Source organism: Neoarius graeffei, chromosome 24 (genome assembly GCF_027579695.1).
Source record: "Neoarius graeffei isolate fNeoGra1 chromosome 24, fNeoGra1.pri, whole genome shotgun sequence".
Lineage (NCBI taxonomy): Eukaryota > Metazoa > Chordata > Actinopteri > Siluriformes > Ariidae > Neoarius > Neoarius graeffei.
In genome coordinates this window covers 37,671,284-37,695,075 of record NC_083592.1, presented here as the reverse complement: position 1 = coordinate 37,695,075, position 23,792 = coordinate 37,671,284, and the positions used below count along the sequence as shown (strand labels likewise).

The following is a 23,792-nucleotide window of genomic DNA, read 5'->3' as shown; positions in this document are numbered from 1 at the left end:
CCGGTATGTGTGAACACAGCATAACTGGCCACTCAGTCTTCGCAAAACAATCCTCGTAAGTACGACTTGTGAATTAACTGTACGTTCTCTTTATTTGTTAATTTAGACAGCATGATCCTTGTTGCCTGTTCTGCCTGATTTCCTCATGCCTGTTGATCGACCGTTGGCCTGTTTTAATCCTCTTCTAACCGTTGAATCAAATGTCTGAGTGTTGTAACCTCTGAATCAGTATCTGAAGCAATCTGAGAAATCTCAACCGCCTTAAAATATCATGATTAATCCTGACTTTGAACAACAAACAGCTGTTAAAATCCTAGCATTAAACTGTTGTTATGTATCGAGTTACAGGTTTAGACAGAGACACTTACAGATGACATAACTGATGGATTAGTCTTGATTAAATTTCTCTTCAGTATGATTCCACTTCAATGTGGAGAGTTTACCACGATTCAAAGTCCTAATTAGAGCCATTTGCATTCCAGGGCCAGAAAAAAATGAAAGCTAAAGCTCTATGATAATTGCAGGGATACTCACACTTACATCTGTTCTCTTTGAAAGTCTCAAACAAACACGGGCAAAATAACGTTAGCATATGTGCCATTTGCTAAACCCTTTATTTCCATGGCTGATGTTTCAATTACAGACTTGTGATGAAATATGCTCATTATGCAGCTGAAAGCTGGTGCCTATTGTCTCGGAAACTGCTTTTGAAATCCCGTATCTGCCAGCTTCAGTTTGCCTTTCTGAATGTCATTCAAACACAGAGCAGGGAAACGAGGGCTCTCTGATGCTTAGAGCTAATGAGCAATGATCCCAATTAAAGCTACCATCAAGAGGGTCACTGCAGTGGTTTTGCATTTTCACAGTTTTAATCATTATTAATTGTAATGGCTACGGTGGATTTGTATTTGTGGAAACGCAGTGAAAGCAAGAGTGAAAAGAACCCACATTAACTAGCAGCAGGAAATGATGCTGTTGTTCTTGTCGATAGTACTTTTGAGGACATCAGTCCATTTTATATATAAAGGGAAATAAAAGTGATAAGGTTGTACTCTTAGCATTCAAAGAACTGATAATAAACACAAAGTAAGAATTCTTAAATCATAAGCTGGAAGATCAGGGTTTCTGAGCAGCGCCGAGTTTTAATTAACAACTGTCTTATTTTTATGTGAGGCTGGCATTTGCTTTAACATGCAATTTAAAGTTCATGAGGAAAGAGCTGAGCAAGAGAGGAAACTTGCTCCCATGGCACTGATGTTTCCCATAAGTACTCTCTCTCTCTCTCTCTCTCGCTTACTCACCAGCACCAGGAAGCGTTCCGTTGAACCCGAAGGTGATCTTTATTCTCCACTGACCCTGGATATATTGCTAATTAAGGTTCCAGAGTAGTGGGGGAAGGAGAGCAGGAAGATGAAGAGTTCAGCTGGTGGGTGGCCAATGTAGGAGAGCTGAGAATCATGGCAGATTGCCAGCATTTTCTGTTAGATGAAATTGATTTGAAGAGTGTGGGGGGAGAGTGGGATACAGCGTAATAGAATTAAGTCTGACAAAAGCGCTGACCTGAAGGTTAGATCCAAGGGACAGTGACTCTACAAGGTCAAGCAATATACAGTGTGTTTTCTGGCAAGTCAGGGAAAAAAAAATTGAGAGGACACTAAAAGTAGTGGAATGAGTATTGTTCTGCAAGACAGACTAAATAATTCAGAATGGATGAAGGAAATATGCCATACTAAATTCAGACCCGGTAATGTATTTCAGCAGACAGAACCAAATACCTTCAAAAATATTGTAGCCAGAATGAAAATGTGTGAAGAAAAAAAACTGCCTGTAGTACAAAGTCTACAGTGTTTTTACCCCAGCGTGGCTTTTATTGCAGTTTATCCAATCACATGCATTTACGTAAAAGTATTGGACAAAAGACTAGCTATGTACATAAAAGTGACAAGTTTCATAGATTTATCATTTTATTTGCGTTCTCTGGTCTGATTGCTGAACTGATGGCATGGCTTGTTTGAAGAAAAGTCGATGATAAAAAAAATAATATTTGTCTATGGATAAACAAAGAAAATTGCATTTATTAATCCCACATAAAATTAAAAACAGATGAGTCCATGGAGGGTGGCATGGTGGTGCAGTGTCACCTCACAATAAGAAGGTTCTGGGTTTGAACCTGCCAGCTGCCTGGGGCCTTTCTGATACCCCTTTTCCACCAAATCAGTTCCAGGGCTGGTTCAGGGCCAGGGCTGGTGCTGGTTCACAACTCGTTCAACTTGCGAGCCAGCTGAGAACCAGCTTGCTTTTCCATCTCTTGCGGTGCTAAGAGAAGACACGTCATTAGGTCGCTGTATACGTCAGTTACGTCGTTGTATACGTCATTACGTCGCTGTATACGTCAGTTACGTCGCTACATTTGCATAAACCTTGGCGCGAATATCGAAGCAAAAACAACGCGGAAGAAGCAGCAGCAACAACAACAATAATAATAATGGATGACTTCGCGTTTGTACAGCTGCTGCTTCTTGTCGCTTAAAAATGGCGATCTTTCGTGGTCTTGTTATTGTTGTCGGTCTTAACAATTCCGCCCCCCCGCTGACATAAGCGGTTCTTTCCTGTGGCCCAGCAGAGAGTTGGTGCTAGCCTGGAACCAGTTTTTCTGGCCCCAGAGCCAATTCTTTGTCAGTGGAAACAGAAAACCCGGTTCCAAACTAAGCACTGGCCCCGAACCAGCCCTGGAACTGCTTTGGTGGAAAAGGGGCATGTGTGGAGTTTGTATATTCTCCTGAATGGTGTGAATGGTTGTTTGTCTCTGTGTTGGCCATGCGATAGATTGGCGATAGATTGGTGATAGATTGACAGGGTGTACACCTGAAGTCAGTTGGGATTGGCTCTGGTGTCCTGGTGACCATGATGAATAAGCGGTATAGATAATGGATGGATGGATGATGGATGGATGGATGGAGTCCACTGAGCTAGTCCAAAGTGGTAACAGAAAGTGCCACTATGAAACAAAACATAACCACTTTGAACTCATCTCATCTCATCTCATTATCTCTAGCCGCTTTATCCTTCTACAGGGTCGCGGGCAAGCTGGAGCCTATCCCAGCTGACTACGGGCGAAAGGCGGGGTACACCCTGGACAAGTCGCCAGGTCATCACAGGGCTGACACATAGACACAGACAACCATTCACATTCACACCTACGGTCAATTTAGAGTCACCAGTTAACCTAACCTGCATGTCTTTGGACTGTGGGGGAAACCGGAGCACCCGGAGGAAACCCACGCAGACACGGGGAGAACATGCAAACTCCACACAGAAAGGCCCTCGCCGGCCCCGGGGGCTCGAACCCAGGACCTTCTTGCTGTGAGGCGACAGCGCTAACCACTACACCACCGTGCCGCCCCACTTTGAACTGTCTCATTTATAGACATAAACTAATCATTATTGGTTAAAAGGTATTTAAAAGGTAACTGTTGTCACCATTCAGTCATATTAATCACTTATCTGGACTTTCGTACGCAAGGAACTGTATGTACAGTGGTGCCTGAAAGTTTGTGAACCCTTTAAAATTTTCTATATTTCTGCATAAATATGACCCAAAACATCATCAGATTTTCACACAAGTCCTAAAAGTAGATAACGAGAACCCAGTTAAACAAATGAGACAAAAATATTATATTTGGTCATTTATTTATTGAGGAAAATGATCCAATATTACATATCTGTGAGTGGCAAAAGTATGTGAACCTTTGCTTTCAGTATCTGGTGTGACCCCCTTGTGCAGCAATAACTGCAACTAAACGTTTCCGGTAACTGTTGATCAGTCCTGCACACCAGCCTGGAGGAATTTTAGCCCGTTCCTCCATACAGAACAGCTTCAGCTCTGGGATGTTGGTGGGTTTCCTCACATGAACTGCTCGCTTCAGGTCCTTCCACAACATTTCAATTGGATTAAGGTCAGGACTTTGACTTGGCCATTCCAAAACATTAACTTTATTCTTCTTTAACCATTCTTTGGTAGAACGACTTGTGTGCTTAGGGTTGTTGTCTTGCTGCATGACCCACCTTCTCTTGAGATTCAGTTCATGGACAGATGTCCTGACATTTTCCTTTAGAATTCGCTGGTATAATTCAGAATTCATTGTTCCATCAATGATGGCAAGCCGTCCTGGCCCAGATGCAGCAAAACAGGCCCAAACCGTGATACTACCACCACCATGTTTCACAGATGGGATAAGGTTCTTATGCTGGAATGCAGTGTTTTCCTTTCTCCAAACAGAAAACTTCTCATTTAAACCAAGAAGTTCTATTTTGGTCTCATCCACCCACAAAACATTTTTCCAATAGCCTTCTGGCTTGTCCACGCGATCTTTAGCAAACTGCGGACGAGCAGCAATGCTCTTTTTGGAGAGCAGTGGCTTTCTCCTTGAAACCCTGCCATGCACACCATTGTTGATCAGTGTTCTCCTGATGGTGGACTCATGAACATTAACATTAGCCAATGTGAGAGAGGCCTTCAGTTGCTTAGAAGTTACCCTGGGGTCCTTTGTGACCTCGCCGACTATTACATGCCTTGCTCTTGGAGTGATCTTTGTTGGTCGACCACTCCTGGGGAGGGTAACAATGGTCTTGAATTTCCTCCATTTGTACACAATCTGTCTGACTGTGGATTGGTGGAATCCAAACTCTTTAGAGATGGTTTTGTAACCTTTTCCAGCCTGATGAGCATCAACAACGCTTTTTCTGAGGTCCTCAGAAATCTCCTTTGTTTGTGCCATGATACACTTCCACAAACATGTGTTGTGAAGATCAGACTTTGATAGATCCCTGTTCTTTAAATAAAACAGGGTGCCCACTCACACCTGATTGTCATCCCATTGATTGAAAACACCTGACTCTAATTTCACCTTCAAATTAACTGCTAATCCTAGAGGTTCACATACTTTTGCCACTCACAGATATGTAATATTGGATCATTTTCCTCAATAAATAAATGACCAAGTATAATATTTTTGTCTCATTTGTTTAACTGGGTTCTCTTTATCTACTTTTAGGACTTGTGTGAAAATCTGATGATGTTTTAGGTCATATTTATGCAGAAATATAGAACATTCTAAAGGGTTCACAAACTTTCAAGCACCACTGTAACTGGGCCAGAAATTTCAGCTGAATATGCCTGGTGTCGAATGTCACAGATTGTATTTCACTGCCCTTCATTAATGGAACTTCTGTGTTCATCTCCCTGATTTATAGCAAATATCATCATTAGGAAAATCTCAATTTAAGGTAACTCTAAGTGAGTCACTTTGAAACGTGAAGCTTTGTTCATGGTATAGATTACATGGATTAATTCACTCCTAAAAGCAAGCCAGTCACACAAAATAAAAAGAATGTTTGCAGGCAAATTATCTGGAGCACCTTCCATACATTGAATAGCATCATTGTGGCGCAGCTTATCCAACTTTCACTCGGATGCTCTGTTCTTCACGTGAACAGATGCAGGTATTTTCCAAATACAGGCTACTGAGAATGCAGAGACTTTCCGCAATTTTAAAATATCCATGTTACCGTACTGCATTACCATGTGACTTGCAAGCCTTATTATGTTTGCAGGAAAGAGAAGATTCCTGAGTCTGGTAAGTCTAATCATATGTCGTGAAAAGCATTTCTTTACATATGAAGTGGGCAATGCTCAAGATGTTTAAAAAAGAGGTTAAATTATTTATTACATATTGATCTTATTGAAATTGTGCAGTAGAGGTTAGCTTGGTTAAAATATGTCGAGTAACAAGAACAATTGCACCAACAACTTTAAATATAATGAATATGTCATTTGTCATCCAAAGCCTATCCCATGAACACTGGGCATGAGGCAGGAATACATGAGATGGGAAGCAAGTTCAACACAGGGCATAAACTACACTCACATTCCCACAATAATATATTTATCCATCCATCCATCCATTATACGTAACCACTTATCCTGTGCAGGATTGCGGGCAAGCTGGAGCCTATCCCAGCTGACTATGGGAGAGAGGCGGGGTACACCCTGGACAAGTCGCCAGATCATTGCAGGGAGGGCTGCACATAGAGACAAACAACCATTCACGGTCAATTTAGAGCCACTAATTAGCCTAACCTGCATGTCTTTGGACTGTGGGGGAAACCGGAGCACCCGGAAGAAACCCACGCAGACACGGGGAGAACATGCAAACTCCACACAGAAAGGCCCCCATTGGCCACTGGGCTCGAACCCAGAACCTTCTTGCTGTGAGGCGACAGTGCTAACCGCTACACCACCGTGCCGCCCACAATAATACATTTATCCCAATAAGCCAATTGGTTAAACTATACCTTTACAACTTTGCCAACCTTTTTTTGGCAAAGCATCAGCCTCTTTTTCAGAAAGTGAACTCTCAATTTTATTGGATACAAACTATAATTTTATAATGTATCCTTAGCCATATGTTCTCCTGATTCCAAAAATATGCAGTTTATTCTGAGAATTGAAAACAAATCGAAATCATGCCAATTTGTGCTTGTTACGCCTGAAAGGTCAATCCGTAACGTTAATGTATATCTAATATCTTTATGCATGCACATCTTTTTCTCAATTCAAAATCAAAGACTGCTAACAAAGCCTTTGAAATATGAAATACAGAATTGGTAGACCTCCCTCAGATGATTTTGCATCCGTATTACAAATTTAGCTGTTCTTCGACATTCACATGAAACCTAAGCTCCAACTCACTAGCACTCAGTTTTATCCTTTGGTTTAATTTAAATAGAAGTAGCTAATTTAAACATCGTAAACCATAACAAAATCATATTTCGGAAGTACATTTGATGGAATAGACTGGACTCTCAGACTTGAGAGTAATAAACTGTGCTGCAGTAAAGCCACGCTCCATTTCTTAATGGCTCAATACACAATGCAATTTGAGAGGTAGACAGTTTTCACAGCTTTTTTGCTCCTCATTCAAGAGCAATAATACGGTCCACAGGTAGAGCAGCCCATCATGGCCAATTGTTTCCCTTGTGTGTGCTTCATCTAAGCCAGTGTAAGACCTTTTCAGCCTCATTGAACATCAATGGCCCCCTCCTGATCCCTGCTTACCTTAAGAACATAAGCAGGGATACTGCAGCACCACACATCGGTGAAAGAAAAGAGAATGCACAAAGACACATATTATTAGGAAAGAAAATAATTGATTGATTGATTGATTGATTGATTGATTGATTGATTGATTGATTGATTGATTGATAGCTTTATCCTGATCAGGGTCACAGTAGATCTGGAGCCTATCCTAGGAGCCTATCCTAGCTTTGCTTTATTTTTTTCTATTGAAGATACAGAAGCAGTATCCTTTGGGATTTCTGAACTAAACTCAGTGCTGTTTCTGTGTGTGGACTCCTCAGGGCTCTCTAGTTTCCTCCCACCTCCCAAATACACACTAGTAAGTGGACTACTCTAAGGCTACATCCACACGACAACGGCAACGAGATGTTATTTAAAAATATATCGCGTCCAAATGGGCAACGATCAGTAAAATATCAGGTCCATATGGCAACGCAACGCTTGCTGAAAATGATGCAATACACATGCCACACCTCTAGGGGCGCTGTAAGACGGTCCCTTCGGAGACACCAGAAGAATAGAAGAAGTAAGGACGCATGCGCATAAACTATTATGTGCGAGACTTCATATTAGCCACAAAGTCAGGAAAATCTGTTCGTAAAATTACATTATAATGACCAAATACAATGAAAAGTATTTTTCCAGTCTCACCTGTGAAAGGTAATCCCATGTGATCCTGTTTGGACGGTACAGTTAAACGCAGCTAATCTTTATTCTCCGCTTTGACCTATCCAATATGGCGGCGAGGATGACGTATGATTCTACGCGGAAGGCGGCGTCTTTAATGGTCCGGAATAAATTGAATGCTACACGTTGATGGATTAATTTGCTCTTCTACGCCCTTTTTGAGGAATGTATTGTAGGACTTACTGTAAACCAACATCTGAAGAGGTGAGATCGCTCCTTTTTTGCCCTATTTTTGCTGGCGGGATTGACTCTGCTCTAAGGGCTATTCTCTCTCTCTCTCTCTCTCTCTCTCTCTCTCTCTCTCTCTCTCTCACTTTGCACCATTACACAATAAATATTCACAGTGAAAATATTTTGTAAGCGCGTTTCATGAACCAAGTTATAGGATTTGTTGACAACTTGCATCGAGTTCGTTACACTTCTACCCAGCGTGAAGCACTCATAGTCATGTGGTTGTGACGTCATTGTAAACAAATCCGTTCTACTCATCCAGACGACTTCACAACGGCAACGTTGCCAGATCTTTCCACTCTGGAACCCGTTCTCAAAAAGATTGCGTTTTGGGCACCCAAAACGCCGGTGCCGTGTGGACGCCAGGCCTAAACGATAAGCAATTGTATCGGAGTCACCTGAATCCGTTGCCGTGTGGACAGGGCCTAAATTGCCCCTAAGTGTGAATGAGTGTATGACTCTGTGTGTGTGTGTGTGTGTGTGTGTGTGTGTGTGTGTATGCGCATGGTGCCTTAGATTGGATTGCCTTGTCCAATCCAGGATATATGTACTCCCATTTTACAGCAAGTGTTCCTAGGATAGGCTCCAGATCTACTGCGACCCTGATCAGGATAAAGCTGTTAATGAATGAATCAATCAATCAGTCAATCAATCAGTCAATCAGTGGATGGATGGATGGATGGATGGATGGGTGGTGACCAGGCTTGGGATCGATGCCCTTTTCATGCATCAATAATCAAAAAAATTTCCAATTGATTACCAATATATATCGGCAATTTTCAGATAGAAATAGATAGGCTTAAATAAGTTGATGAACGCTTACCGTAACTATCTAAGTTGCGAAAGCTTATCTGGATTAGATGACATATAACGAAGCACCACCAGATGGAGCTGTGGTCTCCAAAAGCTCTTATTCCAGACTACATTAAACAGAAGGCCGTCTAGGCGAATCATTTAAATACCGGCTAATTTGAATGCATCAGTGACTCAAAAACATATTGATAAAATAATGTAACAATCAATAATTGATATATCAATATTTTATGACACCCCAATGATAACACTTTACTTCAGGGCAGTGTTCATAGTGCTACAGTACAAAACACTTGCATAAGCTCATCATGATATCAGACTTAAATCTAACGTAAGTAAACATTTATAAAGGTTTATTTCAACTGGTGTGAGCTGTTATAAAAGAATGCTTTTGACACTTCGATGTAAAGTAATAGAGGTGTTTGTTGAGATAATGTGTTACTTTCTGGTATGAAAATTTCTGTTAGATCAAACTCACATAATGGTTAGGATGCGAGCACAAAAATCAAACTCACTCTACTTTGGGCTCTTTAAGCTTCTACTTTTTCATTATGGTCTGACATTGATATTGCTATAAATCTCATCTCATCTCATTATCTCTAGCCGCTTTATCCTGTTCTACAGGGTCGCAGGCAAGCTGGAGCCTATCCCAGCTGATTACGGGCGAAAGGCGGGGTACACCCTGGACAAGTCGCCAGGTCATCACAGGGCTGCACATAGACACAGACAACCATTCACACTCACATTCACACCTACGGTCAATTTAGGCCCTGTCCACACGGCAACGGATTCAGGTGAATCTGATAAAATTGTTTATCGTTTCGGCCTGGTGTCCACACGGCACCGGCGTTTTGGGTGCCCCAAAACGAAATCTTTTGAGAACAGGTTCCAGAGTGGAAAAATCTGGCAACGGCCCCGTTGCGAAGTCGTCTGGATGAGTAGAACGGATTTGTTTACGATGACGTCACAACCACATGACTGTCAGTGCTTCACGCCGGGTAGAAGTGTAACGAACTCGATGCGAGTTGTCAACAAATCCTATAACTTGGTTCATGAAACGCGCTTACAAAATATTTTCACTGTGAATATTTATTGTGTAATGGTGCAAAGTGAGAGAGAGAGAGAGAGAGAGAGAGAGAGAGAGAATAGCCCTTAGGGCAGAGTCTTTAGTCCAAACACTGCAGAAGCAGTAGCAAATCGCGCAACGCCCGTGCGCTTTCCAAAAACAAAAACAATCCTGCCAGCAAAAATAGGAAAAAAAAAAGGAGCGATCTCACCTCTTCAGATGTTGGTTTAAGTCCGACAATACATTCCTCAAAAAGGGCGTAGAAGAACAAAGTAATCCATCAACGTGTAGCATTCAATTTATTCCGGACCATTAAAGAATTCTGGAGGATATCAGAATGTTGGCGTACTGGCTTCCATCTACCCCCATTCATTCCTCTTTCCGCGTCTTTCATTTTACCCTACTGATTAATAATCAAAACTTTATGTGGCTGATGCTACAGAAGAAGGGGTTTATGCACATGCGTCCTACTTCTTCTATTGTTCTGGTGTCTCCGATGGGACCGTCTTACAGCGCACGTAGAGGTGTGGCATGTGTATTGCATCGTTTTCAGCAAGCGTTGCGTTGCCATATCTACCTGATATTTTACTGATCCATTGCCCATGTGGACGCGATATTTAAAAAAAAAAATCGTGTTGCTGTAGCCTTAGAGTCACCAGTTAACCTAACCTGCATGTCTTTGGACTGTGGGGGAAACCGGAGGAAACCCACACGGACAGAACATACAAACTCCGCACAGAAAGGCCCTCGCCGGCCACGGGACTCGAACCCAGACCTTCTTGCTGTGAGGCGACAGCGCTAACCACTACACCACCCCATTGCTATAAATATTCATTCAAATGTTATAATCAGAAATAAGAAATACTTTTGTACTTGCGCGTGTGAGTCTCACATGGAGGTTATACTGAACAAATTGGGTAATTATGCATAGCTTTGGATTTGTCTCTGTTCCCTGGTTTGTCCTGTAAAAGAATCCCAAGAAATGAAAAAGAAAGTAATGACTCGAGGTCAAATATTGTTTTTGGATACAGTATTACTCACTTACAATATGTGCTAATCTATATGAAAACTGTGTTGGTTTTTAACAACCATGTCCCCCTTAGGGCAGCTTCATCATCCGAGATGCTACGGTACACCGCCAAACATGTCTGTCTAGCATCAGGCTCTCTATCTCAGCAACACTGTCAGGTTTGGTGTCCCTAGTGTAAAAAGCATGTCAAGGAATATAAGGTGGAAATGCCTGCGTCCTCGCTCTCCATGTTTCGGATCCCAGAACAGCAGCTTGTGCACCAGTAGGTTGTCATGCGAGCTTCATCCTCCTCTCTTGGATTTTGGAGGTAGCTCTAGGAAGGTTTCCACAGACTATTTTGTTGTTGATCAAAGTCGTTGAACGACCATGTGATACTTCTTTGTAGAGTATGACCAAAGGAATTTGTGTCAACTTATATTTATCTAAAAGAATAGGATTTGTGCTATTTAATTCTGTTTTCACAGGAGCAAAATGTATTCTGCATGCATGATACCTGAACTAGATTGTGTCTTCATATTTATTGCCTAGTTACTGCATATTACCTGTAATTTGACCAGACCACTAATCCAAAATGTAATCAGTTTCTTGCGTTGTAAATGGCTCATTTACTGTGACCAAACAAATTGTTCATTTCATTAACAGTGATTCAGGATTATGATAATGTGGGCAGCGTCACAGTTCCTAGCCTGTTATGAATTCAGATCTAATATTGACAGTGGTTCTAAATGTTCGAAATGAACTGGTTTGCTTATTAGCAAAGTTGATATTTCCTGATACCTCTATGAGGTACGTATAGTTCACATACACGTTTTAAGAAAGTAGGTCACCAGTCATAAAATAAGGATGGCAATTCATTCAGATTAAATTTATAGTGGTAGTAACTATAATATCCATTTATCTCTATTATACAAGCTTTAGATTCAAAATGATTTGTTGCTGCTGAATTTTGAATCATATTAGTGAATCTTCAAGCTACATTAGTCTGAATGAATGATGGGTCTCTGTGAGTCTGGTGGCAGTATTAGTTATGTCACAACAGCATCTGGATATCCACTTTCTTTCCAATAAATTGAAACCCCCCCCCCATATTAAAATTGATATTGCTGTGAATCACTCTCTTTGAGCTGTGGAAGGTTCTCCGCAATGCACTCAACTCAGGGCATCCACTTCATCATCTCCCAGATGGCACAGTGCTGCATTAATACTGTTGGGGTCAGACATTGTGGACTCCATTCTGCTCTGCCAAGCAGCATACGTTCCAATCATTATACAAAATTTATTCACTCACTTACAATCATTACTATTGATTTATCACTTTACTACTTTTAAATGATGAATATATACTATGGTTTACTACGTTACCATTTATTTATTCTCATACCACACTGTCCTTCTTGCTGCACTGAGCAAAGATGCAGACACATGTATAAATATCATGTACACAAGGTATGCTTTCCTATTAAGGGTTTTGAACACATGACTTCTCAGCATGTGGATTGTTCTCTCTTGTTGAGGGAAGTAGAAAAAAAAATTAAAAAATGACACTGTCTAATATATGACAGCCAGACTTAGGGGATTTAGATAATAATAATAATAATAATAATAATAATAATAATAATAATAATAATAATAATAATGAGCCCATCAATGATGGTGTACCTCACTCCAGCCCCATCTAGTCCAGAAGGAACGATCTAAAGTGGGCCACCTTGCTCAATAAATGTTGCGAGCTATATACACTATATACAAGCTATACAGTATATAGAAGCTATAGGAATACCGACCTATTTTCCAGAAAGAATCCAAAATGGCGAGTAATTGACCAAGAAGAAGTGATTTTTGTTGAACCGCTCATCAAGGCTTAATTAGTCCATAACTTCATTATTAATTGCAATTATGAAAATTTTGGTAGAAGCTATATGCACCCCAGGCAGACCCACCTTCCTGCCAAAAAGAATAAAAATGGGTGAAGAATTGAGATAGAAGAAGCGATTTTCGTGAAATGTGGACACATAATGGCATAAGCTTATTGCCTGTTGGCCGGATGAGATAATAATAATAATAATAATAATAATAATAATAATACCGTCAATGACGGCGTAGCTCACTCCAGCCCCATCTAGTCCAGAAGGAACGATCTAAAGTGGGCCACCTTGGGCAATAAATGTTGCAATAAATGTAGCTTCCTGTAGAAGCTACAGGAATACAGACCTATTTGCCAGAAAGAATCCAAAACGGCGAGGAATTGACCAAGAAGAAGCGATTTTTGTTGAACTGCTAATTAAGGCTTAATTACACAATATCTTCATTATTAATTGCAATTATGCAAATTTGGGTGGAAGCGATGCACCCTAGGTGCCCCTACCTTCATGCCAGAAAGAAACAAAATGGGTGAAGAATTGAGAGAGAAGAAGCGATTTGTGTGGAAACTGCTCGTTAGGGCTTAATCGCTCCATATCTTCATTATTAATTGCAATTATGCAAATTTTGGTAGAAGCTATATGCACCTCAGGTAGATCCACCTTCCTGCCAAAAAGAATAAAAATTGGTGAAGAATTGAGAGAGAAGAAGAGATTTTCATGAAATGTGGATGACGATGGACAACACATGATGGCATAAGCTCATTGCCTGTTGGCTAGATGAGATAATAATAATAATAATAATAATAATAATAATAATAATAATAATAATAATAATAATAATAATATCTTGGTAATACTTCCCATTAATGCTGTATTGATAACATATTAATAGAAAATCTGTTTATAACACATTACAGGGTGTATATATAATGTGTGGAATAAGGCTCTCTAATTGCTCATAAGTCATTCTAGTTATACTTCATAAAACATGATCACATGACTTTATAGTGTTCGGTGATGACACTTTATACTGTATATTCATAAGAGCATTGTAACATTTTTTGATTCTTATGCTTTAAATGTTAGGAAAGTAGCTCCAGCTACTTATGAGCAATTATACAGCTTTATGGTAGCTATTATTGTTAGCTCATACCGTATGTACCGTATTCTAAATATAACACATTATGAACTCATTTATAATGCATTGTATAGGTGGTCTAACACGCCAGACACTAATATTATAGTGCATTATGACACAGGCAATTATGGTTGAATTAAAATTTTAAAAGGCATTTACACAAGCTCACTAGACATAAAGAAAACAATGGTGTAGAGTATAATGCCTGTATTGTAGGGCATTATGACATCAGTGATACATAAACTACTTACAGCATTTATACAGGCTTTTGCCAAATGCATTATGAATGCTAGATGGTATTGTAAATGCATTTATAAAGGAATCCAATACTTATTGTGAAATATTTAACACAGTAAAACCTCCATATTTATCTTTGCTCTTGTTTGAGAATAGAAAACCAAGACTGTGAAATATACATACTGTATATGTTGTTCTTAAATTTTCGTCAAGGTACAGTAAATGTTGGGCTGGGAAAACTCTTCAGATAAAGAAATATGCTGTGGATGACTTTCCCATCCATTTTACTTTCCATATAAGCAAATTGCTATATTTATCATTTTTAATAAAAACACTCTCAACTGGGGAATTCATCAACACTTCACTGTGACATCAGGCAGAATAATAACAGTGACTCCTCAGCGTGACAGTGGCCTCGGCTCAGCCCAGTGAGGCTCCAATTTTTTATCAAGATTCATGGCTAAGCCTTCTTCAGCAACCCCACTTTAATTTTCCTTCTCCACTCGGTCTAAGTGAGAAAAATCAGTGTTTAAAAAAAAAAAAAAAGCACTCATGGTTCCGATATCCTGTTACATTCCTACAGCCGACATGCTTTCATCAGAAAACAATAAACCATTGAGCCATATGCCTTCAGTATTTATGCTTATAAATATAAATAAATAAGTAACAAATTCCACATTAAACTATCAATCTGTTCCGCTTTAATCTCAGGTTTCCAAAATCAAATACACCAGCTCGGGCTTCAAAATGTTCTAGTGGCAATTCCCCATCTAGGATCACATTAGATGAGGTGCTGGCATGCTGAGATATGCCCTCGAGCGGTCTATTTGGACAAAATGGCACTACACAGACACCACCACCAGCACCACCACCACCACCCCCCCCCCCACACACCACACACCATACAGCCTTTTCTTGACACAGACTTCACATATCTCAAGGATTTTGTATTGCAATATACAACAACAGAACAGCATGTCTACATCAAAGTGCTCCACAGAGGATGCTGTACCACAATACGACATGAAGATGCCACAAAAAGAGGGATCTTTCTGTTCCAGATGCTGCGAATTCATGCTCATAATTAAAGGAATTCCAGATACATTTTCACAAGGGGCAACTTATATTGCAACATACACCACAAAGCATCACAGCATGAGTTATTGTTGAAAACAAAGTCAATGGGAAAATGAAGAAATGGAGAAAATGTAACCAAACAATTTGTAGCTTTGTAGGATAGATGTGGATGAACTTTTCTAAGTGTCTAATAATAATATGGTTCGGTTACAAACAGCCAGTGATGTGGCGGAGTCACTAAACCTTGAGTCCAAGTTCAGTCTCGAGTCCCTAGTGTTCAAGTCCAAGTCATTAAAAAAATTTCGAGTCGAGTCCAAGTGAAGTCCACTGTTGAGCCAAGTCGAGTCTGAGAACAAGACTCCAACCGCACCATTTGACGGTGGCTGTTTTAGCGCCATTAGCATTAGTTTGTTCCTGAACATGACGTATGAACAGGTGAATGTGCATTCTCTTTGTCAGGGAGTGTGAAGTATTCTGTCAGAGATGGTTGGGAGATGGATGTAAGTGCAGAAGGTGTGTTTATTAATACAAGTGACGACAAGCAAACAATCCAGAACGGCAGGCAAAATCGTAAAACAGTGAAACAGGCAATAGGTCAAGCGAGACACAAACAGGCTATCGTAGACTTGGCAGAATCAAAGACGAAAAACAGGAAATCAAGGATCAGGAAACCAAGCAAGGAAATATAGCTCTGTAATGTGTCAGCAACACAACTCAATACTTCGCAAAGTAAGTGTGTTTTCACAGTTTTTATATAGGCGCGCTGATTGCACCTTAATCCTGTGCAGGTGCGAGTCATTTACGGCGCGTGTGCGAGAGTCCGTTTGGCACGTGCGCTGTGCAGAGCGCACCCAAGAGTCTATCTGATGCACAGGCCAAGGCGTGCAGGTGTGACACTCTTGCATGAAATTAGTATAAAAATTAATTTAGATATAAATATCTTATGCCAAATTATTATGGCATGTTATGGTAATTATTACGGCATAAAGAATAAATCCGAGTCCTTGTCTTCAATTTACGAGTCCGAATGCGGTTAATGCCCGAGTCCGAGTCATCAGTGCTCAAGTCCAAGTCAAGTCACAAGTCCTTAAAATTAGGGCACAAGTCGGACTCTTGTACTATAAGCCAGCAAACAGCCTGGGCAATATTTGACTGTTATAAATATTTAGTTTATTTATCCTAGTCCCAGTTATCCTGCATGGTGGGCTTTGACCTCAACTTTCGAGAAAGCTGGGATATGCAAAGAAAAGAATTTCATTATCCCATAAAGTGTATGTGATAAATAAAGACTTATTTATTTAACAGCAACACGTTTGTTCTAATAAATGTGGTCTTTCTTCGTCCCACTAGCCAATTAGCTTGACTATGTCTTCCTGCTATTATACATTCCATCCCTGTGTCCGAAATCGCTCACTCGTTCACTATCCTATATAGAGAATTACTATATAGAGGACTATATAGTAGTGAGCTCATCTCGTCTCATTATCTCTAGCCGCTTTATCCTGTTCTACAGGGTCGCAGGCAAGCTGGAGCCTATCCCAGCTGACTACGGGCGAAAGGTGGGGTACACCCTGGACAAGTCGCCAGGTCATCACAGGGCTGACACATAGACACAGACAACCATTCACACTCACATTCACACCTATGGTCAATTTAGAGTCACCAGTTAACCTAACCTACATGTCTTTGGACTGTGGGGGAAACCGGAGCACCCGGAGGAAACCCACACAGACACGGGGAGAACATGCAAACTCCACACAGAAAGGCCCTCGTCGGCCACGGGGCTCGAACCCGGACCTTCTTGCTGTGAGGCGACAGCGCTAACCACTACACCACCGTGCCGCCGTATATAGTGAGCTCATTGGTAAAATTTGAAAACGCTTTCGGACACTAGTCCATCGCGCTGGTATTTACGTCATTACAGTCGCACAATTAAAACGTGCCAAATCAGTCGGCTGGTGGGTTTTCAAAACAATAAATACATGCATGTGTTTTTATGACAAATACATATTATACTGAGTGTATTTCCCACATTAATCAATACAAAGTGCCTTCATCTTTCAGCTTTTCTTTTTTAAATCAAGGCTGAATACTTTCTTCTTTGCCGCTGCCTTTTATTAAATCAAATCTGAGACTTTTAATTTGATTTCTTTCAGCATGACCGCAATGCATGATGGGATATATTGCTTTGGTTAGTGACCATCGGTTGTACGCTACTTTTCGTGATGCATTGTGGGATACTTTGAGTGCACTATATGGGGTGTAAATAATCCTCACTAAGGTTTTGGATAGCACTACAAAATGGCGTCTCCACTATATAATGCCTTATATAGTGAGTAGGGAGCGATTTCAGACACAGGGCAAATCACCAAATTTGGTTTCTGTGATGGAAAGAATTTGACATTTATTTTAAATATTTTAATTTTATTTGGGAAATTTTTCGTTCACAAATGTTGATATTTTCAAACTGCTCCATGTATGGTTCATTGGCTGAATGAATTTAAGATCTTGTACAAAGCTCTACAATATGTAAAAGATAAGAGAGCCCTTAATTTATTCCCTTTACTATCTGTTTTTAAATTAATTTTCAGCCCCTGTTCTATTTATCCTTTTTTTCTCTTTTCTTTCTTTGCTCAACCTTTGTATTCGTACCTTCTATATGAAATAAGTGCCATGTTTGTATGTTCATGGTTTTCAATTAAAAAAAAAAAAATTCCAAATGACTCAGATGACCTTTAGGTTCCTACCTTTGACCTGCACACCAATTCGGAAGTATACATCTGTGATGCTGAGGTAGCGCTCCACCAGAATGTAGTACCACTGTTCCCAAGACAGCAGTGGCACCTCCAGCTCGCATGGCATGTTCTCTCTGCAGTCCACAGCACTGGAGTTGTGCACAGGTGGAGCTCTCGCTCTCAACTTCAACAGAACTGGACAGCTTTCACTGCTCCTGTTCCTGGTGCTGCAGTCCACCAGCTGAACCTTTACAGAAGATATGTAGCTGGGGATAAATACTCTGTAAGACAAAGAGGAAAGTAAATCAGGTGGTTTGTTTGGTATATTTGGACACTGCTCAATGCAGAACCTTCTACCATAATAAAGTGTTGTGAATGTACTGTAAGTCCATGCATAAGACCACTGCCTTTGGGGGCTGTTCCATGTTTTTTTTTTCACACATACGGTATTATTAAAATCCAAATGGCAGCAATTTGTGAGATTCTTTTTAAATTTTTTATAATGTATGTACAATCCCAAATCAGAGAAAGTTAGGACAGTATGCTGAAACTGAAATTAAAGCTGAAAACAATGATTTGTAAATAATATTTGACCTGTATTGCACTCAGAACAATAAAATAGCACATTATTAATTTGTGCAAATTGTTACTCTCACTCAAGCTCTTTCGACATTATTATCATTATCATTTTGATTCTTGCAACACATTTCAAAAAAAATGTTGGGACCATGAAGCATTTACTACCATGTAATGTTTCTATTCCTTTTCACAACACTTAGGCCCTGTCCACATAGCAACGGATTCAGGTGAATCTGATAAAATTGTTTATCGTTTCGGCCTGGCGTCCACACGGCACCGGCGTTTCGGGTGCCCCACAACGATATTTTTTGAGAACGGGTTCCAGAGTGGAAAAATCTGGCAACGGCGCCGTTGCGAAGTCGTCTGGATGAATAGAACAGATTTGTTTACGATGATGTCACAACCACATGACTAGAACAAGCAGCACTCTCGCTGTTTTGTATGAACCACTGCATTGCATTCACTTTTGTATACAGCTTTTCTTTTAAATAAACAAGTAACTGAACCATTTCTTGAATTTCTTTTTTTATTGGATAAGACTGCTTTTCAAAATGTTCACACACAATAAGAAAATTAAGTTATATAAAACTATGCACACTAATAAAACTAATTTGTACACACAGAAGGCACGATTTCCTCGCGTAGTCGCAGCCATCTTCTTGTTGTTGTGTGTTTGTTCCTGACAGTGCTTCACACCGGGTAGAAGAAGGGGTTTATGCGCACGCGTCCTACTTCTTCTATTGTTCTGGTGTCTCCGATGGGACCGTCTTACAGCGCACGTAGAGGTGTGGCATGTGTATTGCATCGTTTTCAGCAAGCATTGCATTGCCATATGGACCTGATATTTTACTGATCCGTTGCCCATGTGGACGCGATATTTTTTTAATAAAATCTCGTTGCCGTTGTCGTGTGGATGTAGCCTTAAAAGATATTTAAGGACTGAAGACACCAAGTAATGAAGCATTTCAGGAGTGATTTTGTCCCATTCTTCCTGCAAACAGTTCTTAAGGTGTGCAACAGTGTGGGGTCATCGTTGTCATAGTTTTCATTTCAAAATTTACCACACATTTTCTATTGCGGACAGAGAGTGTTCAGCTTAGGCTTGCGCCCTTTCTTTTTTTATTTGCATTTTCCATACCATCCCAACTTTTTCTGATTCAGTGTTGTACATCACTATCTCTAAATCAGACTTGTAATGTATGCATATGTACTACAGCATATATCAATGATGTTATGTGATAGTAACATACCCAAAGAACATAATACTGTAATTTGGCATGAGCTGCATTTTTAGCTACCTCCTAATAACAGTACTTAAACACAATGTGAAAGTTAAGCAGATAGATAATTAAAGGCACAAAGAAAACATTAGCGATTTATTGACTGTAGAAACTTGAAATATTGAGGTGTCAGGAAATGACCGTGATAGTTTCAGAGCCTCTCTTAATAGCAGCAATAGAACAGTGTGACTGACAGACCAATTTAAACCAGATGTAAGGAATAAAACATGCCAAACTCAAGGGAAAAGATGGAGAATTAAAAGAAAAAGCCATAGTTAATAAAAGAAAGCTTTTGGATGATTATGTGTCCAAATATGCCAAACCCAGTAGTTAGAGTCCACAAAAGCTGACAGCTGGCAAGTCATGGCCACATACTGCTGACTGTGTTGTCAACAATTAGTTGTGGGAATCTAGCTAGCTGCAGTGCCAGAAATTATCAGAGCCATGCAAGGCAGAATATTACAAAAGTCTTAGGCACATGTAAAGAAATGCAGTAGACTAAAAATGGCTTAAAAAATAATATAATGAAATGTTTCAACATTAAGAAAATACTATAAACAGCAGGAAGCCATAATAAATGAAATAAAGTCAATGTTTGGTGTGAGACAACCCTTTGCTTAAAAAAAAATAGTAGTCTCAGGTACAGTGAGTGCAGTTTTATAAGGAAATGTAATGAGCTGTAGGTTTTATTGAGCATCTTACAGAACCAGCTACAGTTCTTCCGGACACTTTGACTGTCACACTCTCGTCTTCATTTTGCACCACAACCCAGCAGCCTTCATTATGTTTTCTTTTTGAATCTGAAAAGTGGTCTCTTATGTAATATGCTGCTCAGATACAAACATTTTTTTTCTGTAACATTTAATTTTATGCTGGAAAATGAATGTTTGGACTCTAAAATGTTTTTGTAGTGACTCGATAATGTAGAAGTCATAAACTAGAAATCGATAAAGTTTGTATGAAAAAAATAGGGGGCTAAGGCTACGTTTACATTAGACCGTATCTGTCTCGTTTTCTTTGCGGATGCATTGTCCGTTTACATTAAACCGCCTGGAAACGCCGGGAAACGGGAATCCGCCAGCGTCCACGTATTCAATCCAGATCGTGTCTGGTCCGGTGCTGTGTAAACATTGAGAATACGCGGATACGCTGTGCTGAGCTCTAGCTGGCGTCTCATTGGACAACGTCACTGTGACATCCACCTTCCTGAAACGCTGGTGTTGGTCATGTGACACGACTGCTGAAAAACGGCGTGGACTTCCGCCTTGTATCACCTTTCATTAAAGAGTATAAAAGTATGAAAATACTGCAAATACTGATGCAAATACTGCCCATTGTGTAGTTATGATTGTCTTTAGGCTTGCCATCCTTCCACTTGCAAGTGGTAAGTGATCTGCGCTGGGATCACACACACAGCGGCTCAGTCCCGAATCACAGCTTGTGCACTTCACTCGCGCGCTGTGTGAGCTGCGCAGGGCCGGAGTGCGCACCCTCCAGAGGGCACTCGCTGTTCAGGGCGGAGTGATTTGGAGCGCAGGATGCCTGCAGAGCCGAGCGTATCCGTGTATTGGCGTTGCTATGTGCACGCAAATCGTGTATTGGTGTTGCTGTGTGCACACTAATCGTTTTAAAAACGTTAATCTGATGATCCGCTGATACGGTCTAATGTAAACATGGGCTAAGACTTTTGCACAGTACAGTACCATATGGAGAGAGAGAGAGAGAGAGAGAGAGAGGACAAAAATGTTGACATGTTCTTTGGGGGAACGTGATTTGAAAATTATAGAAATGTAATAAATTGCGGTAGTATTACTGCTAATCAAAAACAATCATTAAAATAAGATCGTCAAAGCAATGACTGTGAAGATTTCTTTGTGGATGCCTCCAGCATCACTGCTCAGCATCACTGAATTTTCTCAGCTGAAAATAAATCCTCTCCCAGTCCTGGGCTTGGATCAACACAAATGCAGTGTAGCAGGCTCATCGGGCTTTTAGATGTTCTCTACTATGCCATACCATTTATTAATGGATGAAATGTGCTTAGAGTAACACAAACGAAACATATAACACAGGAAACTGAAATCCACAACCTGGATATGAAATTCATACAAAAATACTTTTAAATATAAAAGTTTCAAATGAAAGCTCAAGCCTGGACTTTCTCCTCTGAAACTCTTTCAGGAACAAAGCATTTCCATCTGCAGAACTGCTGCTCGCTGGATGCTTTTTATATATCGCACCATTCTGTGAAAACCCGAGAAGCTGTTGCATGTGAAAGCCCTAGGAGCTCAGCACTTTTTGAAATATTTCAACACTTTTTTCCCCATATTGCAATGTTGAATGTGAACTAAAGCTTTTGACTTGTATCTGCTTGATTTTAGGTATTGCACTGCTGCCAGATTATTGGCCAATTGGGTAATTGCATGAATGAGCAGGCGTACAGGTGTCTCTTGCAAAGTGGATGATGAATGTAAATCCGTACACTATATGACTAAATTTTGTGGACACCTGACTACCCATTCATTCCACATTTAGTCCATGGAAGGCTGGGAAGGCATTCCATTTGATTTTGGAGAGTGGTTGTGGGGATTTGTGCTCGTTCAGCTATCAAAGCATTAGTGAGGTCAGGCACTGAAAACCATGTCTTCATGGAGCTTGCTTCGTGCACAGGGGTATTGTCAGCTGGAACATGTTTGGACTCTTAGTTCCAGTGAAGAGAAATTGTAATGCAGTGTTATAGTCGAGTCACTAAACCTCGAGTCCAAGTCCAGTCTCGAGTCCCCAGTGTTCAAGTCCAAGTCATTAAAAAAATTTTTGAGTCAAGTCCGAGTGAAGTCCACTATTGATCCAAGTCAAGTCCAAGAACAAGACTCCAACCGCACCATTTGATGGTGGCTGTTTCAGCACCATTAACATTAGTTTGTTCCTGAACATGACATATGAACAGGTGAATGTGCATTCTCTTTATCAGGGAGTGTGAAGTATTCTGTCAGAGATGGTTGGGAGATGGATGTACGCAAGTGCAGAATGTGTGTTTATTAATACAAGTGAAGACAGGTAAACAATCCGGAACGGCAGGCAAAATCGTAAAACAGTGAAACAGGCAATAGGTCGAGCGAGGCACAAACAGGCTATCGTAGACTCGGCAGAATCAAAGACAAGAAGCAGGAAATCAAGGCTCAGGAAACCAAACAAGGAAATAAGGCTCGGTAACATGTCAACAACGCAACTCAATACTTCGCAAAGTAAGTGTGTTTTTATACAGGCGTGCTGATTGCACCTTAATTCTGTGCAGGTGCGAGTTGTTTACAATGCACGCACAAGAGTCTGCTTGGCGCACACGCTGTCCGGAGCGCGCCAAAGAGTCTACCTGATGCACACGTCAAGGCATGTAGGTGAGACACTCTTGCACAAAATTAGTACAAAAATTAATGTAGATATAAAGATCTTATGCCAAATTATGAGGCCATGTTACAAAAAGTAAAGAAAAAATCCGAGTCCTCATCTCCAATTTACTAGTCTGAGTCCATGTCCGAGTCATCAGCGCTCAAGTCCAAGTCAAGTCACGAGTCCTTAAAATTAGGGCACGAGTCAGACTCGAGTCCAAGTTTTGGACTTGAGTAGTACAAGCCTGTTGTAATGCAACGGTATACAAAGACGTTCTATGCAATTGTGTGCTTCCGAACTTTTGGGAAAGGTCCACACATGGTCAGATGTCCACAATTTTGGCCACATAGTGTATATCATGTCCTCACATTTACAACTAATATTGAAATTGTTACAGTAAATTGTGTTAAGCCAAACCCTAAACAGAAGTGCAGCATAACTGGCCCGGGATTTCATGTTTTTCATAGACATACACTAATTACAAACCTAGATGAGTTTCCATTTTTTTCACCCATGACACAGTTCATTCTAT

The 23,792-nt window shown here is 40.4% G+C and overlaps 1 protein-coding gene across 1 annotated transcript in view; it reads right to left on the bottom strand.

Moving 5' to 3' along the window:
• Window positions 1-23,792, bottom strand: part of tmem8b (transmembrane protein 8B) — a 271,726-nt gene that overhangs the window by 124,918 nt on the left and 123,016 nt on the right. Inside the window, exon 5 of the mRNA XM_060907134.1 lies at window positions 18,027-18,295. Within this exon, the coding sequence (XP_060763117.1) occupies window positions 18,027-18,295 (269 nt within the window). The remainder of the gene's footprint in view (window positions 1-18,026; window positions 18,296-23,792) is intronic.